The 27,911-nt window shown below is 42.2% G+C and overlaps 1 protein-coding gene across 2 annotated transcripts in view; it reads right to left on the bottom strand.

Annotated features, from left to right (window-relative positions):
• CEP120 (centrosomal protein 120) overlaps nt 1-27,911 on the bottom strand; it is an 87,716-nt gene that overhangs the window by 42,369 nt on the left and 17,436 nt on the right. For both annotated transcript variants that reach the window (XM_056537342.1, XM_056537340.1), the window contains exons 3-13: nt 26,641-26,755; nt 22,275-22,416; nt 21,257-21,396; nt 20,231-20,428; nt 17,911-18,135; nt 17,556-17,808; nt 16,374-16,551; nt 14,422-14,571; nt 11,151-11,333; nt 3,332-3,428; nt 2,200-2,337 (exon numbers count right to left, since the gene is read on the bottom strand). In XM_056537342.1, coding sequence (XP_056393317.1) covers nt 2,200-2,337; nt 3,332-3,428; nt 11,151-11,333; nt 14,422-14,571; nt 16,374-16,551; nt 17,556-17,808; nt 17,911-18,135; nt 20,231-20,428; nt 21,257-21,396; nt 22,275-22,416; nt 26,641-26,755 — 1,819 coding nt within the window. The remainder of the gene's footprint in view (nt 1-2,199; nt 2,338-3,331; nt 3,429-11,150; nt 11,334-14,421; nt 14,572-16,373; nt 16,552-17,555; nt 17,809-17,910; nt 18,136-20,230; nt 20,429-21,256; nt 21,397-22,274; nt 22,417-26,640; nt 26,756-27,911) is intronic.

The raw sequence follows: 27,911 nt of genomic DNA, 5'->3' as shown, positions 1-27,911 counted from the left end.
CCCTCAATACAACACTATGGCAGAGCCGGAGATTGCCGAAGGCAGCGCTCCGGCTTTGCCATAGACTTGTATTGAGGGGGGCGTGTCAGCTGCCGTTTCGTGCGGTGGTCAACACGCCCCCTTCTCGTGGGCCGTCGGGGCCCCGTACAGAAAGAATGCAGGGGGCCCCAGTGGTCAGACCCCCCGCGATCTGAAAATTATCCCCTATCCATAGAATAGGGGATAAGTTTTTCACCACTGAATATCTCCTTTAATAAACAATGGAAAAAAAATAATAATAATTTTAAGATATATCTGACATGCTTATGTTTTCCACAATACCCCAAAACATGTACCCCAAAATGAGACAACTTGTCCTGCAAAAAAACAAGCCCGTATTTAGCTAAACTAATGAAAATAAATATATGGCTCTTGGACTACAAGGACAAAAACAAGAAAAAGAAAAATAAACAGACAACCAATGGCCTCAGTGTGTGTTTAGATCATCATCAGTAAATCAGGGAGAGCATAAGTAAACAGGCAGTAGAATAAGTAGAATGTATTTGGTGATATCGTTACCCAAAACAGGCTGTATTTTTTCTTCATTATGTTAAAAAACGCCTTCAGAAGGCCCAGACAAGGGCAGTCTTTAGGTGGTTAAAAATGTAGAACATGAGTGTCTGTTCTCAACATATAACGTACCTCAGATGGCCTGTAAACAGGCTTAAAAAAATAAAAAATAAATAAATAAAAAAAACGCAGCCATGCCAGATCAAAAAGTGCAGAATGTTCTAATGTTATTTAATAAAAATGCAAGTTTACATTAATAAAAATAATATCACGAACAGTGCAAGTCATCTGCCAACTATTTCTATATTATTACTAGAAATCATGATAAAAGTATGCTGGCATACAATCATTATGTACAGACCCAGTGTATGAGAACATTGGATATATTGCTGAAAAAGGGATGTGGCTGGAAATAATTTATGTACTAAACATAATAGAGGTCATGTCTAGTGCACAAGCAATATAACTGCAGCCAAAGCAACCAATCCCATCCTTTACTTACAAAAGAAATGCTTGGAATCAGCTAAGCAACCATATGTAAAATAACCTTCCATATCTGTACATGTTAACGCACGGCGTTCAGCAAGAGTGAGATACCAAACCCCTACAGGGAGTCCACTGGTGTCTTCTGACACCTCGCTCCTGCAGCCATTTCCGGTTGTACGACCTGGGTGTCCAGAGCGCAAAAAATTAAACATCCTTAATACTCCAATTGTTTGGGACTAAAAAGGACTTTAGGGCTGGGTAGGGCATCTCCACATGGGGCACTAACATCATTTCTTATAATTTACTATATGCTTGAATAATTATATGTAGACAATTATGGATGGTAATACATGTCAGAATCTTTGTATTATAGAAGCACATCGAGTATTTTTTTATTTTCCCATATTATGCACAGTCACCATCATTTTCTACATTTCATTTCTATAACTTCGTCATGTGAAAAAAAATATTTGTGCTTAATGTGTCAGAGGAAGTAGGCGGGCCTGGGTCAGCTGACTTCCTGCAAAATATGGGATGATATCATCACCTATCAAGATCCCTCCTACCAGCTCACATAACCCCACCCCTCCGCACTCAGCACTACCTGTATACTGCTGGTGCAGCAGCCCTCTCTAGCTATGCTGAGTTTCATTACTATATTTGGTTGTGTGAAAAATAAATAAATATCAGAGCTTAATGTGTCAGAGGAAGTGGACGGTCCTGGGTCAGATGACTTTCTGTCAACTACAGGATTACATCATTACCTATCAGATCCCTCCTTCCAGCTCCCAAGCCACTTCCCCACTCACTTACTCATGTGAAATGTAGGCAACATGAGGAAATCATTTCTGCAAAACTGCAAAATTCATTGGCTCAAAATTCATGCATTCCACACCAGCTAATATAGAGGAGCACAAGGCAAACAAAAGAACCACTACATTAGTCTATAAAAATAGCCTATGCTGCACAATAATTCCCGGAGTGCCTCTTTAATTAAAGTGGTAGTCCAGTATCAGCCCCTATCCTTGTGATAAGTTTGTTGAGTGTCAGATCTCCCGTATGCGCCCTGTTCTCATAAGCTGTAGCCGACACATCCCCACCATACATCTCTATGGGAGAGCCGGAGATACCCAAATGCTCTTGACAGATATCAAGACAGTATACCTGACTTGCAAAAATTTCCTCCTGTGTTTCTTTCCACATTTCCAGTTCAAGGGCAGCTTTGTACTCAATGGTTTCACGTGGCTCTGAATTAAGTTTTGGAGAAGGTGGCGGCTGAGGAGGATTCGGAAGTGCCGAACTCTAGAGATTGATAAATATTACAGTGCTATTTATTTGGGCACCAGCATAGGACAGGCATATATAATCAGTACAACAAGAAAAATGTCACCAAGAAATAACATACAGACTATACAGAAAAAATATAGATATAGGGGCAGCAAATGTAGCTGAAGTTTCTGTACATGTAAATTAAAACATTTCTTTGTTATGTTATTTCTGAACAGATACCACTCTAATTTGAATTTTCACCAACTATTTTTCCCTTAAACTACAAGAGACACTGATTACATAGAGGCACAAGGTTCTGCTTACAAATATTCATCCCATTCCAATCCCGATTCTATTCATTGCAAAGCTTTAGCATGGCCTTTTTTACAGCGCATGCTGTCCTAAGGCCTCAGACTGAATACCCCCCATTATAATGATTCCATAAGGGGCTGAATTTTTCATGCAGTTGTCACAAACGCACAGTTTAACAAGTATGCAATCCATGCAAATTCACTGTGAATCATACCCCTATACACAAAAAGTGGTTAAATTAAATCACAAATTCACATTAGCCACAGTAGCTACATCAATCTTGTTTTTTTTTATTTACTCACTGAAGTGCTGCCCCTCGCTATCCTGCTGCCCTAGACACAGGCCAACAGGTGCCTAATGGTAAGTACAGACCTGAGCTTTGGGATGAAAAGGGAATGTTAAAAAGGGTTGTGCAGTAACTCTCCCTTTCAACCAATCTGATATTGGGTACACTAAGTGGTTCAGTTGCCAAATCAACCACGGGACAGGTATTGTGTGCCATTACCTGAAACAAGACACATGCGCGTTACCTATATGTGTCGGACAATTGTCTCAGCAACTCCACTGCTCAGCATATAACAATATTTATTGTACATCTGTTACTTTGACAACTCTGCTAACAGCCTTATTTGCAGCTTGGCCCTGTTCTCACTATATTTTGCTTATAGGTAATGTAACTTAAAGGTCATAAAATAAACAAGGATTTACAGTATACCTGAGAGGAGTCTGACACAACCACCTCTCGTGCTTTCACCAGTCCGTAATCCTCTAATGTGATAGTATAGGTGAGATTAGCAACTCTCTTTTCAGATCTGAAAGGAATATTTGGAAAAACTCGTCAGAAATTAGTCAGAAATAAATTTTACAGAAAAAATAAAAAAAATACGCTAAAAAGAGAAAAAAAATCTGTACTAGATTATTAAAAAAAAAAAAGTAGTAACAACCAATGTTAATATAAGCAGTGATATGTTAAAAACAGAGCAAATGTATTTAAAGTAGTAGTGCAGTGAGAAATAACATTCCCTTATCCAAAGGATCGGGGATAAATTCTAGACTGCGAGGGATCCACCGGAATCTCCTGAAGGAGCCCCAGCATTCTGCTGGAAGTGGCCATTTTGACCCCCGCAGGGAGCTGCTGCTCCCCCCTATGGGATACATGGTGGGGGAGTGTCTGCCGCTGTTTTGTGTGGGGGCCAGCACGCCCCCTTCCAGCAGACTGCCGGGGCCCTGTTCAGGAGATCGCGGGGGTCCGACCGCTGGTCCTTTGGATAGGAGATAAGTTATATTTCACTACAGAACTCCTTTAAAAGAATTTTCCAGATTTAGAGAGATATTGATTTCAGTGCATAATGTCACTTTATACAGTTTTATAATATATGCTGTGTTTAATTCTTATTAATTTGTCAGTGAATGGAAATATTTTTCTTATATTCACAGTGCAGCTATTCAACAGGATCTGCAGCTCTTAACAGATAAAGCTGACAGCATGGCTGGCTTTAGAATAGGAGCGACAATCATACGGCACAAAGCACAGTAAGGGACCTCCGGCTGTCATCTCAGCTGATCGGGACACTGCAATTACAACATGGTGATCCCATTCAGCAGGGTCGGATCATCATTGGCGCTCATGGGGCACCTGCTCTGGGCCCCGTGCCCGCAGGGGGCCCCGTCATATTCGGGACATCCCTGGGGGCTGCTCAGTAGCGGATCGGGGCCCCCCGATAGCCCGGCCGCGGTCGCTTTAAAACAGTGACCAGCGGCGGCTCCTGTGGGCCCGGACTCCTCCTGCTCTTTCTATATTTCATATTTCCTTACCTGGCCGCGCTCGGCAGGCTCAGGTTATACGTCGGGTCATGTGGGCTGTGACGAGTGACGTCTCCTGCAGCTCCTCTGCACAGCGTCAGGGACGTCACTCATCATTTCCTGCAGCCTCGGCCGCTACAGGGCACAGTTTTCTTCATTACACCCCAGTGCTGCAGGGGATGATGAGTGACGTCCCTGATGCCATGCAGAGGAGCCGCAGGATACGTCACTCGTCACAGCCCACAAGACCCGACGCATCATCTGAGCCTGCCGAGCGTGGCCAGGTAAGGAAATATGAAAAATAGAAAAAGGAGGAGGAGGGGGAGCAAGGAGCAGGGGAGGATTATAAGTGGGGGAGGATGATGAGGCAGAGGGGGGTAATGATTAGCGGGGGGGGGGGGGGGGGGAGAGAATGATGAGAAGGGTGGGAGAATGATGAGGGGGGGGAGAAAGGAGAGGGGGGGAGAATGATGAGAAGGGGGGGGGGGAGAGTGATGAGAAGGGGGGGAATGATGAGAAGGGGGGGGGGAAATGATGAGCAGGGGGGAGAATGATGAGAAGGGGGATAGAATGATGAGCAGGGGGGAGAATGATGAGCAGGGGGGAGAATGATGAGCAGGTGGGAGAATGATGAGCAGGGGGAGAATGATGAGCAGGGGGAGAATGATGAGCAGGGGGGGAGAATGATGAGCAGGGGGGGGGAGAATGATGAGCAGGGGGGGAGAATGATGAGCAGGGGGGGGGGGAGAATGATGAGCAGGGGAAAACACGGGAAAGGAGGCGGGGGGAGGGGGTTAAATATGGCACAGGGGCTGATAAAAGGGGGAGGAAGGAGGGGGGGCGAACAAACTGGATCAAGGGGAATGAAAGTTGGGGGGATGATGAGGCATATAGTTCAGAGCTATAGTCATTTATTTTACATTAATTTTTTTCCCTTCAAATTTTCCTGTGAAAATGAGTGTATGTGTTATATGCCAGTGTGTGTAATACGCAGATAAATACTGTAATTCCCCCTCCCCCCCCCTCCCATTCAGCAGGACATCCCTGTGTCCTGAAAGATCTTTTTGGGACACAAGGATGTCCCGGTTACCTTTCTGTGGCTCTGCAATAACTTTAAAAACGCAGGGGCCGCCGGGAGGTAGCGCACGCAGGGACATCTCTGACGTCCCGTGCGTGCGCCCATAGGAGCGGAGCAACGAGGATGCACGCATGGTAAGTTACCTACACGTCATCTTCAGTGCTCCGACCACCGCTCCTCCGGTCCCGGGCCATAGCATAGGCCATAGCAGTAAATCATGACCCTGGACCAGAGGAGCGGTGGTCGGAGCACTGAAGTTGGGCAGTACACAGACATAAAGTTCTCCAGCCATACACTGTATATGACTGGATGCTGTAAGTCTGTGGGGGACACTGCCAACGTAATGTGGGGGGACTACAACCTAATGCGGGGGAACTGCAACCTACTGTGGGGGAACTGGGGGTGGGGTTGGTGAAGAAAAGTGTAGTGGAGAAGGACCAGGAGGGCATGGGGTGCTGAAGTGAGGTTGTGGGGGGGGGGGGGTGAGGTAAGGTAAGTGTGGGTTTGGTAAAGGGGGCAGAGGATTGTGAAGGGGACTGAGGGGGAGTAGGGGGTGCAGAAAAGTGGAATAGTGGAGAAGGACCAGGAGTGTTGAAGGGGGGGGGGGTGCGACTTAAAGGGGTACTAGATGGACCAGATGAAGAAGAAAAGAAAAGACAACAGAGAAGACGTCTCCTGTGAGTCATTTTATGTTTGTGTATTCTCCTGACCGTCCCATTAGATCTCTCCTCACTTCTAAGTTTTGCAGTAATAATGGATGACACTGTACCACAATTTGAGGCTCCAGTTGTTACAAAACTACAACTCCTATAATGCCTGAAGCTCTCCAGACATAATGGGTGTTGTAGCTTTGCAACAGCTGGAAAGTGACTTGAACTGAAGTGATTTTTAGATCATGCAGCCCATTTTATTTTAACAGGGGCCTGACTCCTGTGACACCCACCCAAAAACAAAAAAAAGGAAACATAGTCTAATATACCCAGGCCTATTTTTTTGGTCTCAGTCTGTTCCTTACTTGACAGGCCCGCAACAGGTCTCAGTGGAAGGGAAGGGGGATGATCGGGGGGGGGGGGGGGGAGGCTGGGGCCCATCATAATGAAGTGCTCCATCTTCCAGGCAATCTTAATCTGGCCCTGCCAATCAGCATCCCCGAGCTAATCGGCAGTTAATTTTAGGACTTTTAGACGCCGCAATCAATTTTGATCTCGGCATCTAAAAAGGTTAATGCCGCACATCACCCAGATCAGTGATCTACATCATTGTCCACAGGTCCCGGCTATGACGCTCAGCTGGCGAGTGCATTTCATAGTTCGGGAGCGGACACTGGGCGTAAATTTACGTCCTGCATCCTCAAGGGGCTAATCCTCAGTGGGTCCCGCCGGCAGGTTTGAGGGACATTTGCACAAGTACAGGATCGGTATCGGGACATCCCTAATAATATAAACATTTATTTAGAAATATGATTATATTGCAAACATAAGACACTGTTTCCTGTGCAACAGCTGGAAAAACAAAAGTGAAGCTTGGTGCAGACATCAAGCATCACATCCTTGTTTATGGTGTTGTGCAATCTGTACAGAAAATGGATCATCATAAAAAATTCATTTCTGAGGAAAAAAAAAAAAGACTTGTTGGACTTCTAAGTGTTCTAAGTGTATTTTATCAACACAGTGTGCAATAGGTGCATGATCTTTTCTGTCACAAGCAGAATTAATCATATCTGCTTTGTTTCTATTATGACATAAACTACCAAAATTCTGCAGGATCTGTGTGTGTCAATCAATGGGACTCTGCTGTGGCAAAATGCTGTGTGGAATATTCCGTGCGGACATTACACAAAAAAACTGCCGTGTGAACATACCATAACAGTAACCATAGAGGTAAACTGGAATCGCATGTAAATAAGTCTAATTATATAGTATTATCTAGAGAGCTTTCAATGATTTATTTGGCATATTATCAGTGTACAGTTTGCTTTAGCTGGTCATAGGCATTAGATAAATGGGGGATTTGGTCAAATTTAAGTGGTTTTCTGAAACATTTTAATTGATGGACTATCCTCAGGTCCAGTGCTGGTTTAACACTGCACACTCCTATGGATGAGTTGTTAGTCATTGTTCATTAAAACAATACACAGTGAACAGAGACGGAAGCAGATGGCTTCATATGTTGTGTAGTGGCCATGCTGGGTTACAGCAGCTCAGCTTTCATTCACTTCAATAGTAGCTACGTTGCACAATGTACAGCTTTGTCTGCTTCTGTCTTTGTTCACTATGTATTGTGGGCACCATAGCTGACTGGCAGGGTGCTGGTCCTGGAGTTTATTGATATAGTGGCTCCTGACCCACTATAAACTGGGTAGAGTTTATTGTTTGAAACTCCCACCAATGACATAGGGTAAAGGTAGTCCAATTTGCAGAATATTTGGAGAGTCGTGCTGACAATCTAGTGTCTGTAGTTCTTAGACCAGCATTTTGATGACGTATGTACTCTGAAGTGATCTAATTTAGGGAGTAGTTCCTAAACACACAAGACAGGCTGAATGATATTTAGTCAAGATTTATGTTCTGGAATCAAAAACTATAGAAATAATTAAAATCAGTATAATCTTGGTTTCCTATAAAATGATATGTCTGGGACGGTTTATCTTTGCCCCAGTGCCATGAAAACATGAATGAACAAAAAAAAAAACTTGTTACACTGAAGAAATATTCTACTAGTCATGTGAACAATAGGTCCCTATTATCTTTTGGAAGCAATAAGAGCCCTTCATCCCCCCCCCCCCCCAAACACAGCCATATGGCAGAGGTATAATTTGAGCCATATGAATATATCGGACGTATAGGTCCAATGCAATGTGAACAGAAACTGGTTGCTAAAAGGCAAAACCAGACAAACAACTACAGCTCAGTTTTTATTTTACTGGAGCTCTTGAACATATAAAAGCAGAGCCGCTATTGGTTTCTGTGGGAAATCCAGATGGTCTGTGTCCTCAGGCAGATTGGGAAATCTGGTCCAGTGAGTGGAAGCAGCTACGCAAACATCACTGCACTTGCTACCTGTGCAGTGTGCAACATAACTTGTGAGCTTGGACGGTTGAAGCTTTAGTATTAAAGATTATGGAAAGCAGTAAATGACCATGGAGTTACATTTGCCGTATTTATCGGCATATAACACGCACCCTCATTTTCACAGGAAAATTTTGGGGAAAAAATAAAATAAATGTAAAATAAAGGACTTGGAAGCTCTGAACTAAATGCCTCATCATTTCCCCCAACTTTGATTCCCCCGGCTCCTCAGTTTGGTCCCAACATCCCCTCCCTGTGCCACATCATTCCTCCCCTTTTATCAGCCCCTGAGCCCCATTTACCCCCACCCCCTCCGATCCCCTGTGATTCCCCCTGTTCATCATCCTCCCCCTGCTCATCTTTCCCCACTCCCATGCTCATAATCCCCCCCCCCTACCCCTGCTTTATATATTTTATATATTCCCTCACCTGGCTGCACTCCAGCAGGCTCAGGTCAGACGGCGGGTTTTGTGGGCTGTGTGGAAAGTATGACGTCCCCTGCCGGCTCCTCTGTGCGGTGTCAGGGACGTCCTCCACATTCCTTGCAGCCACCGCTAGTTAGAGTGGCCACAGTGCCGGCTGCAATTAAAGTTCAGCAGCCTGGCCACAGCCACGCAGAGGAGCCAGCAGGACTCATCATTCTTTCCTATCCACACAGCCCACAAGACCTGCCATCTGACCTGAGCCTACCGGAGCGCAGCCAGGTAAGGGACTATCAAAAATACTAAATTCAGGATAAGTGTTAGCGCGCAGGAGCTGCTGCTGGTCACTGTTTTTAAGTGGCAGCAGCCGGGCTGATTGTCTTTAGCAAGACAACAGCGCTTTGGCCACTTTAAATCAGCGACCAGAACATTTAATCGGCGTATAACACGCAGGTAGGGTTTTTGCCCTAAATTTAAGTTTTATAAGTGTGTGTTATATGCTGATAAACACGGTATAATATAGTTAAAGGAGTAATCCAGCATAATAAAATGTATCCCCTATCTGCAGTGGGTCCGACCGTAGAAACCCCAACCTGACGGCTCGACTATTTGCCTGGATGACGTGTGTTGACCACAGCACATCCACTTCATGGATCTCTATGGGAGAGCCAAAGATACTCGAATGCTTTATTTCTGGCTCTTCAATAGGGATACATGGAGAGGGCATGTCTGACACTATTATACTGTATAACTCCTTTAAGAAAGCAGTAGAGGACTTCATTTTTGTATCCTTTTTTTTCCTGTTATCTCACAGGAGAGCAATGTCAAGATGTATCTCATAGAACATAAAAAACAATCTTCCCACAGAAGTGACAGTGTGAGTTACGGGAGTTGTATAGCTCTGCATCTAATCACATAAGGATTTAGTTTCTTTGTTGCTGCACATTGGGTCTTTTAGAGACAGCAGACATTCTATCCCCAGCAGCATTCTTTGCATGCGGCATAGAGATGAACAAGGAGGGTGGAGCTGGGGGAGAAGTGTCAGAGCTGCCATAAGGGATCTAATAGGTCATAATCATGTAACTCACAGGAAGTCAATAGCATAGAAGAGACCGTCTACACATAAAGACACATAATTTTCTTGTAGTCAGACTGGTGATCACATGACCTAGCTGCACTAATGAAATGTATGAATGCAGCTGAGCTAGGATAAAACTAATTACACTGTAGCAATAATGGTAAGTTAAAACTGAAATTACTGGAATTTCTGTGACCTGGAATGGTTTCTTTTCAGACAGTGCCATCTATGGGCTTTACAATATTTCACTCTAACACATTGTGTACACTGCCTACACATTTTCTGGCAGGTTTTCATTAATCAAAATAGCATAGTATTTAGCACAATTCTAGACCTAAAAAGAGAAAATACAAGACAAAACACATACTGGAAAATTCCTTTAAATAAAAAATAAAAAAAAAAACAACAAGAAATAAAATTTCATTGGATGTCAGAACAGCTGATTTAACATAAGTAGACAAGAAGACACTGTTGGCGACCTATTTATACTGCCAAAAAGGTATATAGAGGATATAGGCTAAGAGGATAAAAAAAATTAGAATAGACCAAGTCAATACCCTACATTTGGCAACGACCGGCATGTTAAATTTTGCACTCTTACGCCACTATATGGCTGGGGTACTTCACACTAAAGTTGTGCACAAAAATAATAATTATTATTACAAAATATTAATATAATTAAAAAAACAGCGCATGAATTACTCATTTACCACATTATATACGACTTGCAGCAAAAAATAATTTCTAATATGTCAAGAAAGGGGCAAAAAGTGTCTAAATTACAAAATAGGCATGCACACCACTATTAGGTGTACTTTGTGCCATAATTCTACATCATTTTGTTAAGCAAACCTTAATAGTTTATATCCTTTGTTTTTAGACCCTGTGGTTACTAGCAGTGCCACTTGTTCTTCTTCTACATTGGTCTTAATAGTTTATAGTTGTCACTGTGTCTTCACTGAGGTGTAAAATGAATTTCCAGTAATGGATTGCCTCGCATACATACACATTTTACAATTATTGGAATAAAAAGGTGAAAAGCAGGAGTAACATAAAAAAGCTCTTTGTTTATGACTATGTCTTACCCATCTATGGACATAAAAGAGGTCTTATCATTAAAGTTTTGTCTCCAGAATTGTTCCTCATGTGGTCCCAAGAATCGTGTCTTTTCTGTACTTAAAACATTTGATAGGTGAAGTCTTGCTACTCCAATGAGAAGATCCTTAGCAGATTTATCCTTGTGCCACATCTCAACCAGCAGCGGCAGCCTAAAAAAGATTATGGTTTAACACTGTAAAGATCTGTAAATAAAAATGTTGCTATGACAAAAGGTACATGCTATATGTGAAGAATCAGCAAGGAAGTAACAGTACTCCATTGCACTCTAGTGGTCATATGAAGGAAAAACAAACAAATATATAACGTTCCATTAGATTCATAACAAACTTGTCCAGGCTCATGAAACAAATACCAGTCTGGTGTTGTAAAGTTAAGTTCTGTTCACACTGGCATCAGAACAATGATAATACGTTTTTATGTAGTGTAAACAAATTACAAAGCACTTTACAATTTTGAGGGTACAAATAAGGACAAGATTAGATTTCACAATAATAAATATTGATTATTCCAAAAAGAGGAGTGAGGGCTCGGCTCGCAAGAGCTTACAGTCTATATGGAACGGGTTTGAGATTAAAGCTGCAACGACGAATCGATATTATCGATAAAAGGATTCGTCTTCGACAATTCTAGTCATCGCTTAATCAGATTCGTTGTTAAGCAAAAAATGAGTTACAAATGTCATAACCCCGGTGTTATTTGTAACTCATTTTTTGGATCAGCGCTGCACTTATGTGGGCGGAACTGCCCTCCACCAACTAACCGGCCAGCTCCCAGCGCGAGAATATGAAGTTACAGTGTTGTGATGTCATATTCCCCGCCGGGAGCTCTAATTGGTCAATCGATGCCGACCAAACAGAATTCCAGGTGGGGAATTTGAAATCACTGCACAGTAACCTCCCATTTGCCCCTGTGATCCGGCTAGGTACGAGGTATGGAGGTGCAGGCATCAGTTAGGACATAATGCAATGAGACAGTGTTGTGATGTCATATTCCCCGCCGGGAGCTCTAATTGGTCAATCGGTGCCGACCAAACAGAATTCCAGGTGGGGAATTTGAAATCACTGCACAGTAACCTCCCATTTGCCCCTGTGATCCGGCTAGGTACGAGGTATGGAGGTGCAGGCATCAGTTAGGACATAATGCAATGAGATGGTCCTTTTTTTTTTTTGCTGGTCCTATATGATTGATGCACAAGGCTCCGTGTTGGGAGTAGGTTATGGTGGGGAGGAGGCAAGCTGCTGCAAGAGTCGGCCGGCCTCTCTGACTGTTCACCGGCATTACAAGACAGCATGAATATAACTTCACAAACCAAAAAGTAAGAAAAGGGACCTACTTTTATATCGCATTATGCCCTGTTTCGCTTTAAATGCTAAGTCAGTGTTTCCCAACAAGGGTTCCTCCAGCTGTTGTAAAACTACAAATCCCAGCATGCAAATCCCAGGCATGCTGACTGTTGTAGTTTTGCAACAGCTGGAGGAACCCTTGTTGGGAGACACTGTGCCAAGTAAATAGGGGCACGGGGGAAACAAAAAAACCTTGCTCACATGTTTTTATATGCCTATTTATTTGGTCCTTTAGCCTTTTTTCCCCAGATTCAATGATTAATTTATCGGCAACAAACAGATTGTGCAAATAATTTATTTGTTGCAGCTCTAATTGAGATAAAAGGTGGCAAGTGCTTTGTATTTTCCATCCATGATTTATAAATAGGATACATTACATAAAATGATGGGTCAATCAGTCACCAGCCAATCTCCAAGGTTACATTTTTACAAAATCTATAACGGATAGGATTGATTTATTTTGTGAAAGATCCAAATAGGAGCATCACTGACAGGTCACTTCTTTATGTGGATGATAAAAATTAGGGATCGACCGATTATCGGTATGGCCGATATTATCGGCCGATAATCACGATTTTGGGCATTATCGGTATCGGCAATTATCTTGCCGATAAGCCGATAATGCCCCGCCCCCCGCCCCGCGACCGCCACCCCCTCGACCCACCGCACCACCCACCGTGATGCTAGGCGGTATACCGGTATGGATTTTTTCCCATACCGCTATACCGGTCGGGCCCCTCCCCCACCCTCCGAGTGAATAAAAAAATTAAACTTACCCGTAATGGGGGTGGTCCAGGCCATCCTTCCTTCATGTAGTGTCCGGGGGCGTTCCGGGTGGAGGGTGGTCCGGTCCGGGCTGTCCTTCTCCCACGGTCTTCTTCTCCACTCCGGGCAGGCTCCGGCCTTGTACGCTGCATAGACGCCGCTACGCCGTGATGTCAGGTGCGTCACTGCGCAGCGGCGTCTATGCAGCGTACTAGGCCGGAGCCTGCCCGGAGTGGAGAAGATGACCCCCGGAGAAGAAGGACAGCCCGGACCGGTTCACCCTCCACCCGGAACGCCCCCGGACACTACAGGAACGATGGATGGATGGCCCGGAGCAACCTGGCAGGTAGGGGAGAGAAGCGGGTGGTGGCGGCGGCGGTCTATGGCCCCGCAAAAGCCACTGCAGATCATTGATTTAAAGCGCCCGCTTTAAATCAATGATCTGCAGCTGTGTCGCAGGGGGTTAAATAGCCGATAACTTATACCGGAATATCGGTATAAGTTATCGGCTATCGGCCCTAACCTGCACAGATTATCGGTATCGGCCCTAAAAAAACGATATCGGTCGATCCCTAATAAAAATACGACTGTGTGCGTAGACAGACAACCACTTTCCTATAAACTTACATAGCACACATTCATTTTGCAAATACAAATGCAAATTTTCCTTACGCATTTTTTAAACATAAAATACAGCTGAAAATACACTTTGCTAAGATCTCAAATATGCTTGTGTGCATAAGGCCTAAAATGGAAACACTGGCTTTGGTTTAATTTTTTTTTTTTTAACTGGACACCATAGCCTAGCACTATATTCCATTCTGCTCACACAAAGCAATAGCTACCTGAGTGAACATAGGCTAATACAAAAGCAGAACAAGTATGCAAATAAATAAAACATACAGAGAAACCCCTCCAAAAGAGCACGTGACCAGATTTCATGTGACAATATTTCAGTCCACCATACAAAGTGGCTATTTTCTTTGAGAATAGCCACCCCCCAACAGAAGATTACTTTTCAATGCAATTTTGGATGGTCCCTTTTAGAGGTTTCATTCTATCTTATTAATGCGCTACAATTTAATAGCTTTTCATGGTTCAATTAATAACAAGCTGAACATCTCAATACCTTAAGAAGGTTTCCTGAAGCTTGTGAGGTGTTGTCGCAAAATCAAAGGCACAATAAGACTGTGGGAGAAAAACTTCCATATTTCTTCGTATTTCCACTGGAGGGTTAGTGATAATAGGAGCTGCACTGCCAAAGAACTGGTAAGTGTACCTGAACCGGAGAAAGAAAAGATATGAATCTCAGCTTCTGGTTGTCCAGTTAAAGTAATCCAGTTCCAGTGCATTCAGAAAGCTTTCAGACCATTTTTCCCCATTTTGTTATGTTTAGTCATGGTGCTATATTGAGAAAAAAGCTTTTAGAATTCTTTCCTGATTTATTGAATAGGAAAAATTAAACTACGGCATTGACATAAGTATTCAGACCCTTTGCTCAGTACTTAGATGAAACACCTCCAGTCTACTTTGGTATGATGCCACAAGGTTTGCACACCTGGATTTTGTGCCAATCCTCTCTGCAGATCCTCTAAAGCTCTGACAGGTTGGATGGGGACTGTCAGTGGAAATCATTTTCAAGTCTCTTCCGAGAGGTTCTATTGGGTTCAAGTCAGTGCTTTGGCTGGACCACTCAAGGGCATTTATAGAGTTGTCCCTAAGAAATTCCTGTGTTGTCTTGGCTGTGCGCTTAGGGTCATTGTCTTGATGAAAAGTGAACCCTTGGCCCATGTTCTGGTCCAGGAGATTCCCAATCAGGCTTTCATTAGAGAGTCATCTAGCTGTTAAAAAAAGCATCTCCTATCCACAGGACAAGGCCTGACTATCCCCGATGAACACTCTGGCCCCCCCACACCTTCAGAGAAGGACGCATCTCACCAGTGACTACCAGCTCAGCCAATCACTGACTGAGACACCATTGAGGCTAGTGATCGGCTCAGCGAGCAGTCAATGCTGAGATGGGTATATCTCAAAAAGGTAGGGGACAGAGTATTAAGCAGGGATAGTAGGGCCCCTGTTCTGAAGATAAGGGATACATTTTGAATAACCTCTCTAAGAATATATCTGTACTTTGCTCCATTTAGCTCCCCCTCAACCCTGACTAGACTACTTGTCCCAGCTGTTGTGTGGCTTTTATGTGTCTTTTTACTGAAGAGAGGCTTCTCCTGGCCACTATGTCATAAAGCACAGATTGGTGAAGTGCTGTAGGATGGTTGTCCTTCTGGAAGTTTCTTCCATCTGCACATAGGATCTTTGCCTTCTTCACACAATCCTGTCTGAGCTCTACAGGCAGTTCTTTTCTGCTTCATGGCTTATTAATTCTTCTGATATGACCTTATATAGACAGGGCTGGGTCTTTCCAAATTATGTCCAATCAACTGAATACACCACAAGGGACTCCATTCAAGGTGCATAAACATCTCAGATAATCAAGAGAAAAGGAAGGAACCAGAGCTGAAATTCAAGTGTCATAACAATGGGCCTCAATACACACATGAAAATTGTATACATTTTGGCAATTCTTTTTTTTTTTTTTTTTTTTTTAAATAGAAAACTTTAAAAAAAAAATGGGAATACAAAGTGCAGATTAATGGGAGAAACTTAACTAAAAAAATAAATAAAAAATTAGCATGAGGCCACAGCAACTCGAAAAGTAAAAAGTAAAAGGGTCTGAAGACTTTCCGAATGAATTGTACATACTACACAGATTAGGAACCATTGATAGACATGCTGACTGCAAAGACTGACAAAGATAAATGGTCATTTCACCAAAAGTTCTCCCAAGAGTTTCTGTTCCCGCATGTCTGCCATGAAGCTAGATTTGTTTAATTCTCAGGTACAATGTTGGAGAACCCCTGAAGCGACCAAATGAATACAAAGTTTGTCCTCAAACCATTTACAACAGGGAGAAGTGAAGGTAAAGTATAAGTGTGTAAAGTATATCCAATGCACAGACGACAAGAACAATACAAAAAGATAACCGTAAAATAATTGTGACACAAAAATTAAAGAGAATCAAACCTTAGCATGCAGTTTACAGGAAATCCAACATCTATATTACTAATGCTTCTTAAATCGATGGTGAAGTAGAAGTGGTGTGCAGCAGGGGGCACTGCAATCTTCTGCCCAGAGACAGATTCCGAAAGGCTCTTTTCTGCCTGCATTGTGTATTGCAGCGCAGGATGGGGGGGCTGGGCAGCTGTAGTAGAAAACAGAAATATTGCATACTGTAATCCTTGCTAAGAAAATATTTGCAAGACTGAATCTATATATAAAACGCAATATGTGTGTGTGTGTGTGCGCGCGTGTGCGTGTGTGTGTGTATGCTCCAGCATCACATCCAAATGGCTAAAAATATTAACATGAAACTTGGCACATGTTTCTTATATGTCAACAACAAGGATAGGATAGGTGATTTAACCCTTACCCCCATTTGCCAGGGTTGGGTTTTTTGTTTAAAGTCCCAAACAAGTCTATGGGAAATATATGTTACTGCATAACTTCCAAATGGCTGGAGAAATTTCGATAATACTTGGGCACATGTTACTTATATGTCCACTTAAAATAAAGGATCGTTAATTTAACCCTTAACTACCCCCATTTGTGAGGGTCGGGGTTTTTGTTTAAAGTCCCATGCAAATCAATGGGAAATGTATGTTCCCACATAACTTCCGTACGGCTGGAGATATTTCAATACCTGGTACACATATTACGGTTCAGGATAGGCGGTCGGGATAAGCGGTCGGGATATATGACAACAATACATGAGGATGGGATATGAAGTCAAAAGCTTCCTCTGTTGATTTTCCTCCACAACAAGGATTAGGAAGCAAAAACCGGGCAACGCCGGGTACTCAGCTAGTATACAAAATGTAAAATGACAACTCCTATTAAGGCAAATTGACATCATAGTGGGGTTTCCCCACTCAGGATCCCCTTCTTTAAAAGCCAGAAGACTACTGTTGGACATGGACAGCAATTATAGGTTTCCAGAGGTGCAAGGAGCCATATCCATTGTGATCAGCTGATCTCCTCGGTAGTTTGTCTGAGAGGGGGGGGGGGGGGGGGGTTAGTAGAGTTTCTTGCTACAAGACACCACAGTACAAACCCCAAATGAATGCCCATAATCAAGAAACAGCTTTGTCAGAAGCAAGGTAGGGCATGTTTAGCTGTAAGCGTGGCTATACCAGAACCACCTAATACCTGGGATGGGATGTTTGTACACCTCTGTAGCAGCATGTTCAGTTTGTGCCTGAGCCCTTCCTGGTTCTATCTGGACAGATTTTATACTTTCCACTTCACTATCAGTGGCTTCATCTTTTGTTGGTGGAGAATCGCTATATAGTGAAGGTTTAGGTATTAAAGAGTTTGCATTTTCCTTAAGATTTTTAGGTGGTGTAGATGGCCCATTTCCTTTTACAACATTTTCATTGTGTTCCTTTGAGTGAAGTGAATGCTGTAGAAATAAAAATAAGCTAAATTAATAATAAATTCTTATATTTTAAGAGCAAAAATATAGGTTAATTATCTGTTAAATAGTGAAAAAGCTTCATCTTACCTGTAGACTAGCTTCTTTATACAGAGAAACAGACACTCCAATGGTGGGGGAGCTATCTACCGGTAGTGAGGGCATAGTCTGTTTGGCTTTATTAGGAGGATTAAGGATAAAAGCACCTTCAACAGCCACTGGATGATGCTCAATTTCTGTACTTGCTTTTTTCAGCAATCCTGTTAAAGGAATGTCTGTGCTGCCGAGAGACTGATCACCACAACATAGATGGATCTAAACACAAAAGAAAAATATATGCTGTAGAAAAGCTGTATAAAGAATGTGAAGTTAGTGACACATCAAACTGTTAACTGGAAGTAACAAATATTTCATTTCCTTTTGGGCAGGACAGGAGAACTCCCAGAAGACAGATAGCCAAGCTGTCTAGAAATTAACTGCAGATATCTTACTTTTGGGATGGTTTACTACTGCTGTCTTTGAGTATGATAGAACCACTCTGGGGTCCATCAAGGGGGCATGGCTTAACCCCTTAAGGAACAAGCCCATTTTGAGCTTAAATGTGCACTGTCAGATACAAAAACTTTTGATATGCTGTAAAGCATGTATAACCAAAAGGTTTTGCAATTGCTTTCATTAGAAAATTTTCAGTATTTCATATTGAAAAAGCCAGTCAAACAACTGCCTCCCCTGCCTGCTTGGACACATACTAGTCCTGCTGTGTCCATGCGTCATCACCTATGTCATGGACACACTTCCTTGATTGACAGCTGTGAGCGCAGGGCTCAGAGCTAGCGGAAAAATCCTCCCACTGTCAGCTTGTGTTCCGCTACTGTCAGTGAGGACAAGTTGGGAGTTGTAATTTTGCTAATGCTAGGGGAGATGTGAGCAAACAGCATACTGAGGGAGGGGGAGGAGACCTGCATAGTGAGCCATGCCCTCTCCCTTTGATATGAATTCAGAGCTAAATCAAAAGTGTAATTAAAAATAAATAAAGGTCAGGATTAGGTACTGAGTGATATTAAAAAAAATATGTTTTTTGTTGGATCTGAGAGGTACGCTTTAAGGACCAGGCCAGTTTTATTTTTGCGTTTTTGTTTTTTCCTCTTCGCCTTCTAAATTCCATGACTCTTTTAGATTTCCATCTACAGACCCATATAAGGGCTTGTTTTTTTGCATTATCAATTGTGCTTTGTAATGAAACCCTTCATTTTACCATAAAATGTACGGCGAACCCAAAGAATATTTTTTTTATGGAGGAAATTGAATTGAAAACCACAATTTTGCACACTTTGGAGGGTTTCATCTTCACACTGTACACTTTACGGTAAAAAATTACATGTGTTCTTTATTCTGTGGGTAAATACGATCAAAATGATACCCTTGGCTAGATACTTTTCTATTTCTGTACTGCTTAAAAAAACTATATTTTTTTTTTGATCAACTGATGACAGAAAGTTAAACAGATTTGTAAATTACTTCTATTAACAAGTCTTAATCCTTCTAGTACTTATCAGCTGCTGTATGAATTTAGTTTCTGTCTGACCACAGTGCTCTCTGCTGACACCTCTGTCCATGTCAGGAACTGTCCAGAGCAGGATAGGTTTGCTATGGGGATTTGCTCTTACTCTGGAGAGTTCCTAAAATGGACAGAGGTGTCAGCAGAGAGCACTGTGGTCAGACAGAAAGGAAATTCAAAAAGAAAAGAACTTCCTCTGGAGCATACAGCAGCTGATAAGTACTAGAAGGATTCAGATTTTTTATTAGAAGTAATTTACAAATCTGGTTAACTTTCTGGCAAGTTTTCCAGCGGAGTATCCCCTTAAAGTATAAAAAAAAAAAAAATGCAAAACACTGAAGTACATATGTGACAAGCAGAAGGTGTGTGCCCATTATGTATTAAAGGAGAACTCCAGTACTTTGGGTATTTTCCCCTATGAACAGGATAGGGGATAAGTGTATGATTGTGGGAGGTCCATCACCTGGAACCCCCTCACGATCTCCATCCCGGCGCCAAGTGGTTATGAAGATTTTTGTTCAGAATCCTCGCTCTCCTCCTGCATGGAGCAACTGTACTCTTTTATCTCAGGCTCTCCCATAGTGAATAGAAGAGGCATGTCAACCACCGCCGCTCTGTGCACGAGGAGAGCCAGTGTTCTGAATGAAAATCTCTAGTACACCAGGGTGCTGGATATCCTGTGGATAGGGGGATACGAGTTCCCCTTTAAGTTGGACGAAATATCTGGTATAGGCTATTTTTTATCAATTTAATACAATCTGAACTGGATTACCTTTTAAGATTGTTAATATAATCAGAAGCCTAGTGTACGGAACCAGTGAATAGCATTAAAACTAGTGAAAAGAGTCTTACCTGCAATTTAGGCTGTACAGAAAGATACATGCAGAGCACCTCGGTACTGCTACGTATACGGACAGATGCTCTCTCTGGTTCAAAGTCTGGATTGATCAGATCAGTAAATGGCTCATTTGTGACATCATTTCCCAATAACATGTAGTAAAAGAAAAACTCTGGCTGTGGTTCTGGAAGCCTTAATGTACTAGAAATTAACTAGAAGAAAAAAAAATGAGACATCAAAAAATAAAGACAAATTACTAAGGAACATGTGGCATTAGGACGGACATAGTTAACAGCAGGGAGAAAGTACATCCCTATAACATAACCCCTTAGGAGAGTTATACTTACAATAAAAACAAAACATTGTTTGATCACAGCCCATTAAATGGGCATTCCTATTTAAATGAATTTTTGCTATGGCACTCACGGTAAAAAAAAAAATTTACTTAGTTTGTTTAAACTTTTTTTTTCTGTTTTCTATGTTTTATTTGTGTTTAAAAAAGCTGCCACTAGGTGTCTCCCTACTTGTCCAGAGCACATTTCCCCCCCCCCCCCCCCCCATCTCTTGTACAGACTTGGCAGAATTCCAAACTCAGGAAATGCTGAGGGGGTGCGTGCAGCCTTATCCAATCATAGCTCATCTCACACACTGACGTGCTCTGGGCTGTGTGTAGCAGAGAAAGGGAGGAAGTTCTCCTCTGTATGGCTTCAGGTGATGTCACAGCCTGCTGGGTAATGCTGTGAATCTGACAGACTCAGCAGAAAGTACAGAACAATATCAAGGTAGAAAACGAACAAATAATAAAAATAAAGGCAAGGGGTGGTTTATCATGATGTCGGCAGTGAACTGGGAGGATTATAACATTTAACCAAATCATGAGAAGTACTCTTTAAAGTAATGCACATTAGCATACCATTTTAAATGTATTATTGTAAGAATGTAACACTTCACCTGGAAACAATTTTCCTATATCTGAAAACATGTACTAAGTATTTTAAATATGGGAAATTACTGAATATGAAGAAGTTTAGCCACATTACCTGTTCTAATTGAGTAGCAAAAGCAATGGTTACAGAGAGCACATAGTAGTCTTTACAGTACTCCACAGGCCCAATTTGATGGTAGCCCTCTGCTTCATTAAGAATAGGCACAAGACTTTTTGGATCAAGTTCACCTGTGACTAAACAAAATAAAAAAAGTAAAATTAAGAACATCTAACATGACCAAAACTATAACTACAGTTGTCACTTAGAGGGGTACTCCACTCTGAACATCTTATCCCCTATCTAAAGGATAGGGAATAAGATGTTAGATTGCGGGAATCCCGCCGGTGGGGACCTCCGCGATCTCCGGGCTGACAACCTTGGCGTCCGGAACACGGAAGCTTGCTGCTTCTGTGTTGTTACGCCACTTCCATTCATGTCTATGGGAGGGGTCATGACGGCTAGTACATAGCCATCACGCTTTCTCACATAGAAGTGAATGGAGGGGGTGTGGCGGCTGGCATTGCTAGTCATCGGGCATGGAGCGGAGTTCGCTCCATGCACCGAATGACGGGGCCGCAGCGGAGATCTCAGGGGTTCCCAACGGTGAGACCTCCACGATCTAACATCTTATCCCTTATCCTTTGGATAGGGGGATAAGATGTTTAGAGTGGAGTACCACTTAAGTAACAATGACCTCAGGTTACAATATTGTTGTAAAGAGCAGGAAAGAGCATTGTAACTTGAAATAATACATAAATGGGCACTGTAAGACCTAAAATATTGTTATATGTTGTTAGTGAAGAAAATTAAAGACCTTTTGTAATATGGTTGGTTCAAATTTATTTTTAAATGTAATAAAAAAATGGCTCCTGAAAATCCCATACCTACTGGGACACTAACCAGTGCTGCAGCATCAGGCTTGTCCATTAGACATTAAACAAGCGCACCAATGATCCTCATACGAATCTAGTTGTTTATAAAATAATTTTCTCTTTCTCCAAAGTACCCCTTTATATAAAGCTTCTTAATGTTTGCTCTTATGTTCACTCATGCAATGCTGTACTCTTCTCACCTTTACTGCTCCGAGGAGGAGCTTCTTTGGCTTTGAAAGCCTCGGCAGCAGGCTTGGCGTCAGTTTCCAGAGCAATATTGAGCTGCACTTCTGGTTTAAATTTGGTGTACTTACTGCTCAATAAAGAATACCATTTTGGAGCCTGACAAAAACAAAATAAAATATATAAAAATGTATAAGGTAAGTCAGAGTAAAGTAGTCTTATGATCTATTCACATCTCCATCGTGTATTGGCTCCGATTTACTAAGAGTGGAGTGGAGTTTTCTTTGTGGCGTTTTTTTCCCCAACAGAAATTTTTCCACAGTATTTACTAAGTTTTCCCTACATTTTGCACTTTTCCCTACGTTTTGCTTTTTTTAACCAAATCCACCACATTTTCTGTTGAAACCTTACTGAATATGTTGGGATTTTTTATTTTTTTTTTTAAATGTCAGGGACAAGTCCCCTCTTCCACAACCACGCCCCTTTCCGCAGAAGCCAGGCAGTGCGCCAAATTCTGGCGCACAACCTGACAAAATAGGTCAGGTTTACAATAGTAAATCAGGGTCAATTTTCTATTAAAAATAGTTCAGCTTGTAGCCCTATTCTTTTCATGAAAATGACAGATATGACAGAATCTGAAGAACCCCATAATAAGTCTATGGGATCGATCGGATGCTGCCAAAGATTGATTTTCGCTTTTTAGCTTTAATGCTAGAATTAAACAGACCATTGTACATCAGTAGAGAGAAAAAAAAACATAGGCCAGTTAACATGGTAAGCAATATTTATAGTGCACCTGTCCTTTCAAAAAAATAAAAAATAAATTCAAATCTGCATGGTTCTGTTAGATTAACTGGACTAGAAAGTGCACTGGACTAAACAGTCTGGAAGTACGCTGCAGAATGATTTCAAGCACAGACGGATGGGAAATTTTTAACAACACTGACCATTTAAAGCATTTATTCTAAGTATTTGGGTGGGGGCTCTGGTAGAATCCCCCTTGTTAGGATTGTTTTCTCCCTGAGATCAGTCAACTCCAGTCATCTTGATTAGAAGGCAGAAATATTACAGATGTATCGATACAGACGGGAAATCTTACAGCTAAGCAAGTCAGCAGTAGAGTCTCACCCCAAAGTCAGGCATTTGTCTCTTTTATAGTAACATTTGGAGTGTGAGCTGATTGGCTAAAACAAAAATAGAGAATAGCTTTCTCAGGATGTGCTATAAAACGTAACCTTTAATTATTATTACTAAGTTAAAAAGGTAAATTACTTAGTGTTGTTGATATGACATTGCACAATGGCAAACAAAAGAAGTTAGGTATGTACTGGCTAAGTGCGGCTGGGCCCAGCCACACACAGTCCCGCACATAAACTGTTAAAAAAACAGTGTATGAAACTCTAAATATACCGCCAACGCGTTTCTACCACCAGTCTTGGTGGCATCATCAGGAGGTATAAGCAAAAAGACATAAGTAACTTCACATAAAAATAGAGCCCACTGAGATCAAATAAGTGGGGCTGTTTACATAAAGACAACTATGTGATGCTGTGTACACGATTTAAGCCACAATCACAAAAATCAGAGGCAATTTCAAAGCAGTCCCCAAAGGTTGTCAAATAGTATGAAACAATTAGCCCATGAACCCAAATGACAGAATCATATGCAAAATATATGGCTAAATCTGCGCTGTGAAGGTCCTGTAAGGGAAAAGAATTTGTAATTCCTCATATGTATGAATATGTCCCAAGGCTCAATTGTTCAGATGCCGCTGATATTGTGCATCACGGTTACTGCAGTTAAACAGTTGTATGGCGTGAGACACCTGCATCCAGCAGGGAGACGGGAATTACCAGCTCTCTCGCAGGTTCCAGTGTGCAATGTCATATCAACAACACTAAGTAATTTACCTTTTTAACTTAGTAATAATAATTAAAGGTTACGTTTTATAGCACATCCTGAGAAAGCTATTCTCTATTTTTGTTATCTCTAATGCTGGATGGACTTATTTTCTAAATTTAGTGGTTTACGTAGGACCACGTATACTTATTCTTACGTTTTTGATTTACTGATTGGCTAAAAGCACACTGGTGGCTCATGGTGCATAGGTAACTTTATAGCCAACCACACCGCCCCTTTTACAGTTATTTCTTAATATAACAGAGCTTACTGCTCTACTACTCAAGGTCAGTTGCTTAGTTTAAAGCATCAATGGGCGTTGGCCGAAACTAAGACGAGTGTTAAAAGGGTACTCCGCTGCTCAGCGTTTGGAACAAACTGTTCTGAACGCTGGAGCCTGTGCGGGGAGCCTGTGACATCATAGCCCCACCCCTGCATGACATCACGCCCCGCCCCCTCAATGCAAGTTTATGGGAGGGGGCGCGACAGCCATCACACCCCCTCCCATAGACTTGAATTGAGGGGGTGCAGTGTGACATCATGAGGGGAAGGGCTATGATGTCACAAGCTCCCGGCTCCAGCATTCAGAACAGTTTGTTCCAAACGCTGAGCAGTGGAGTACCCCTTTAACAAAAAAAAACAAAAAAAAAAGAGAGAAATAAGCCGGCATCATCTTAGCTAAGCACTGTATATAGAAAATACATTGAACATAGATATCAAAATAAATTGCTCAAAAAAATAAAGGGAACACCAAGATAACACATCCTAGATCTGAATGAATGAACTAATGGTATGAAATACTTTCGTCTTTACATCACACAAAAATTATCAATGGAAATCAAATTTATCAACCCATGGAGGTCTGGATATGGAGTCACACTCAAAATCAAAGTGGAAAACCACACTACCGGCTGATCAAACTTTGATGTAATGTTTTTAAAGGGATTTTCCGGTGCTTAGACATCTTATCCCCTATCCAAAGGATAGGAGATAAGATGCCTGATTGCTGGAGTCCCGCCGCTGGGGACCCCTCATGATCTTGCACGCGGCACCCAGTTTGTAATCAGTCCCCGGAGCGTGTTCACTCCGGGACTGATTACCGGCAACCACAGGGCGGGCAGCGTGTGACGTCACGCGCCCGCCCCCATGTGATGTCACGCTCCGCCCCTCAATGCAAGCCTACGGGCGGGGACGTGACAGCTATCATGCCCCCTCCCGTAGGCTTGCACGGGGGTCCCCAGCGGCGGGACTCCAGCGATCAGGCATCCTTTGGATAGGGGATAAGATGCCTAAGCACCGGAGTACCCCTTTAAAACAAGTCAAAATGAGGCTCAGTAGTGTGTGTGTGTGTGTGGCCTCCACGTGCCTGTATGACCTCCCTACAACGCCTGGGCATTCTCCTGATGAGGTGGCGGAAGATCTCCTGAGGGATGTGGTGCAATGTGGCGTTGGTGGATGGAGAGAGACATGGTGTCCCAGACGTTCTCAATCGGATTCAGGTCTGGGGAACGGGAGGGCCAGTCCACAGCATCAATGCCTTCCTCTTGCAGGAACTGCTGACACACTCCAGCCACATGAGGTCTAGCATTGTCTTGCAGTAGGAGAAAGCCAGGTCCAATCGCACCAGCATATGGTCTCACAAGGGGTCTGAGGATCTCATCTCGGTACCTAATGGCAGTCAGGCTACCTCTGGCAAGTACATGGAGGCTTGTGCGGCCGCCCATAGAAATGCCCCCCCACACTATTACTGACCCACCGCCAAACCGGTCATGCTGGAGGATGTTGCAGGCAGCAGAACGTTCTCTACAGCATCTCCAGACTCTCTCATAACTGTCACATGTGCTCCGTGTGAACCTGCTTTCATCTGTGAAAAGCACAGGGCGCCAGTGGCAAATTTGCCGATCTTGATGTTCTCTGGCAAATGCCAAACATCCTGCATGGTGTTTGGCTCGTGGTAGCGGTCCTGCTGCAGGGTTGTTGCCCTCCTAAGGCCACCTTCACGTCTCCTGATGTACTGGCCTGTCTCCTGGTAGCGCCTCCATGCTCTGGACACTATGCTGACAGACACAGCAAACCATCTTGCCACAGCTCGCATTGATGTCATCCTGGATGAGCTGCACTACCTGAGCCACTTGTGTGGGTTGTAGTCTCATGCTACCACTAGAGTGAAAGCACTGCCAGCATTCAAAAGTGACCAAAACATCAGCCAAGAAGCATAGCAACTGACACATGGTCTGTGGTCACCACCTGCAGAACCATTCTTTTATTGGGGTGTCTTGCTAATTGCCTATAATTCCCACCTGTTGTCTGTTCCATTTGCACAACAGCATGCGAAATTGATTGTCAATCAGTGTTGCTTACTGAGTGGACAGTGTGATTTCACAGAAGTTGACTTGGAGTTACATTATGTGGTTTAAGTGTTCCCTTTATTTTTTTTGAGCAGTGTTTAATTATCCCAACACCTATTATTACTGATATTATTACTTGTTTCTTTTCCTGAGCAGCTCTCAAGTCTAAGACAACATATCCGACAGACTCTTTTGCTGATGTTAATGTGTCCACGGCAAAACACTGGAGCTTAATCGGCGTCCGTTGCAGCCTAAAACAAGAACAGAGAAGTATTGTTACAGAAAAATATATCTAAGGACATTGTAAACCCACACACATTGTACTTGGCTTAGTAAGTCATTTACTAACTGTGATTTGTTTTCTCTTAAAAGGAAATGCGTTATCAGAAATATAAACATATCTTTAAGAATTTTTGGTGATTTTAAACTAATTTCTCATGTTACTATCCATATTATGAAATAACCATGAAAACTTGAAGTATTCATTCTTACCACTAGGCCAAAACTAAGCCGACACTGCCTGTTCTGTCTGTGGTGATAAGGAGGAGGCTGCCGGAAAATTATCTGTACAGCATTACAGTTAAAAGAGACACCAGATGATAGAGGAGACAATAGGAACTCTGCCTCACCTACTCAGTTACAAAGGTAACAGAGAACGCTCAGTAACATTTCCCATTTATATCAATGAGACAGACGATCTATTGTTGCCTATATCCATAAATGTTGTTAAAAAACAGCTCAGGTAAGATGGCTGCCCATAATAATGTGCATTAACCCCATTAAGGACATACGCTGTAAATGTATGGCACCGCAGCTTACTATTTCCTGCCTGGCACAATACATTTTACAGGCAGCTATGAATTAAGCGCAGGAAATTTCTGATCTACTAAAGAAAGAAAAAAAAAAAAAAAAGACTGTCAGAATTGCTGTTTTGTCACATCATATGTCATAAATAAATGAATAAAAAGTCCCAATAAAACAAAATGGTGCCAATAAAATGCACAGATTATGATGTAAAAAAAAAATATTCATCATACAGCCCCATAAACAGAATAAAAAAAGTTACAGTGGTCAGAGGAGGGCAATTTTCAAGCACTTTTTCCAATAAAAAAATTATATGATAACATATTATTAAAGTAGTACAATAAAAGAAATTATCTAAATTTGGTATTATGTTAAATGTATTAACCCATGAGGTGGATTTAATTTTCAATTAAATCAAATTAGAAATATGATTTTTTTTTCAGCGATATACATCAAGTGAGCTGTAAATATTAATAAAAAACAAACACACAACACATTATCTAAAGGAGTTTATAACTTTTAAAGTAAATATCATTGGCTGATTAACTAAGAAAGTGGATTAAGAATCCATGAAATTTATACGTATAACCCAATAATGCCGTC

Source organism: Hyla sarda, chromosome 1, assembly GCF_029499605.1.
Source record: "Hyla sarda isolate aHylSar1 chromosome 1, aHylSar1.hap1, whole genome shotgun sequence".
Classification (NCBI taxonomy): Eukaryota; Metazoa; Chordata; class Amphibia; order Anura; family Hylidae; genus Hyla; species Hyla sarda.
This window is presented reverse-complemented; position numbering and strand designations above follow the sequence as displayed.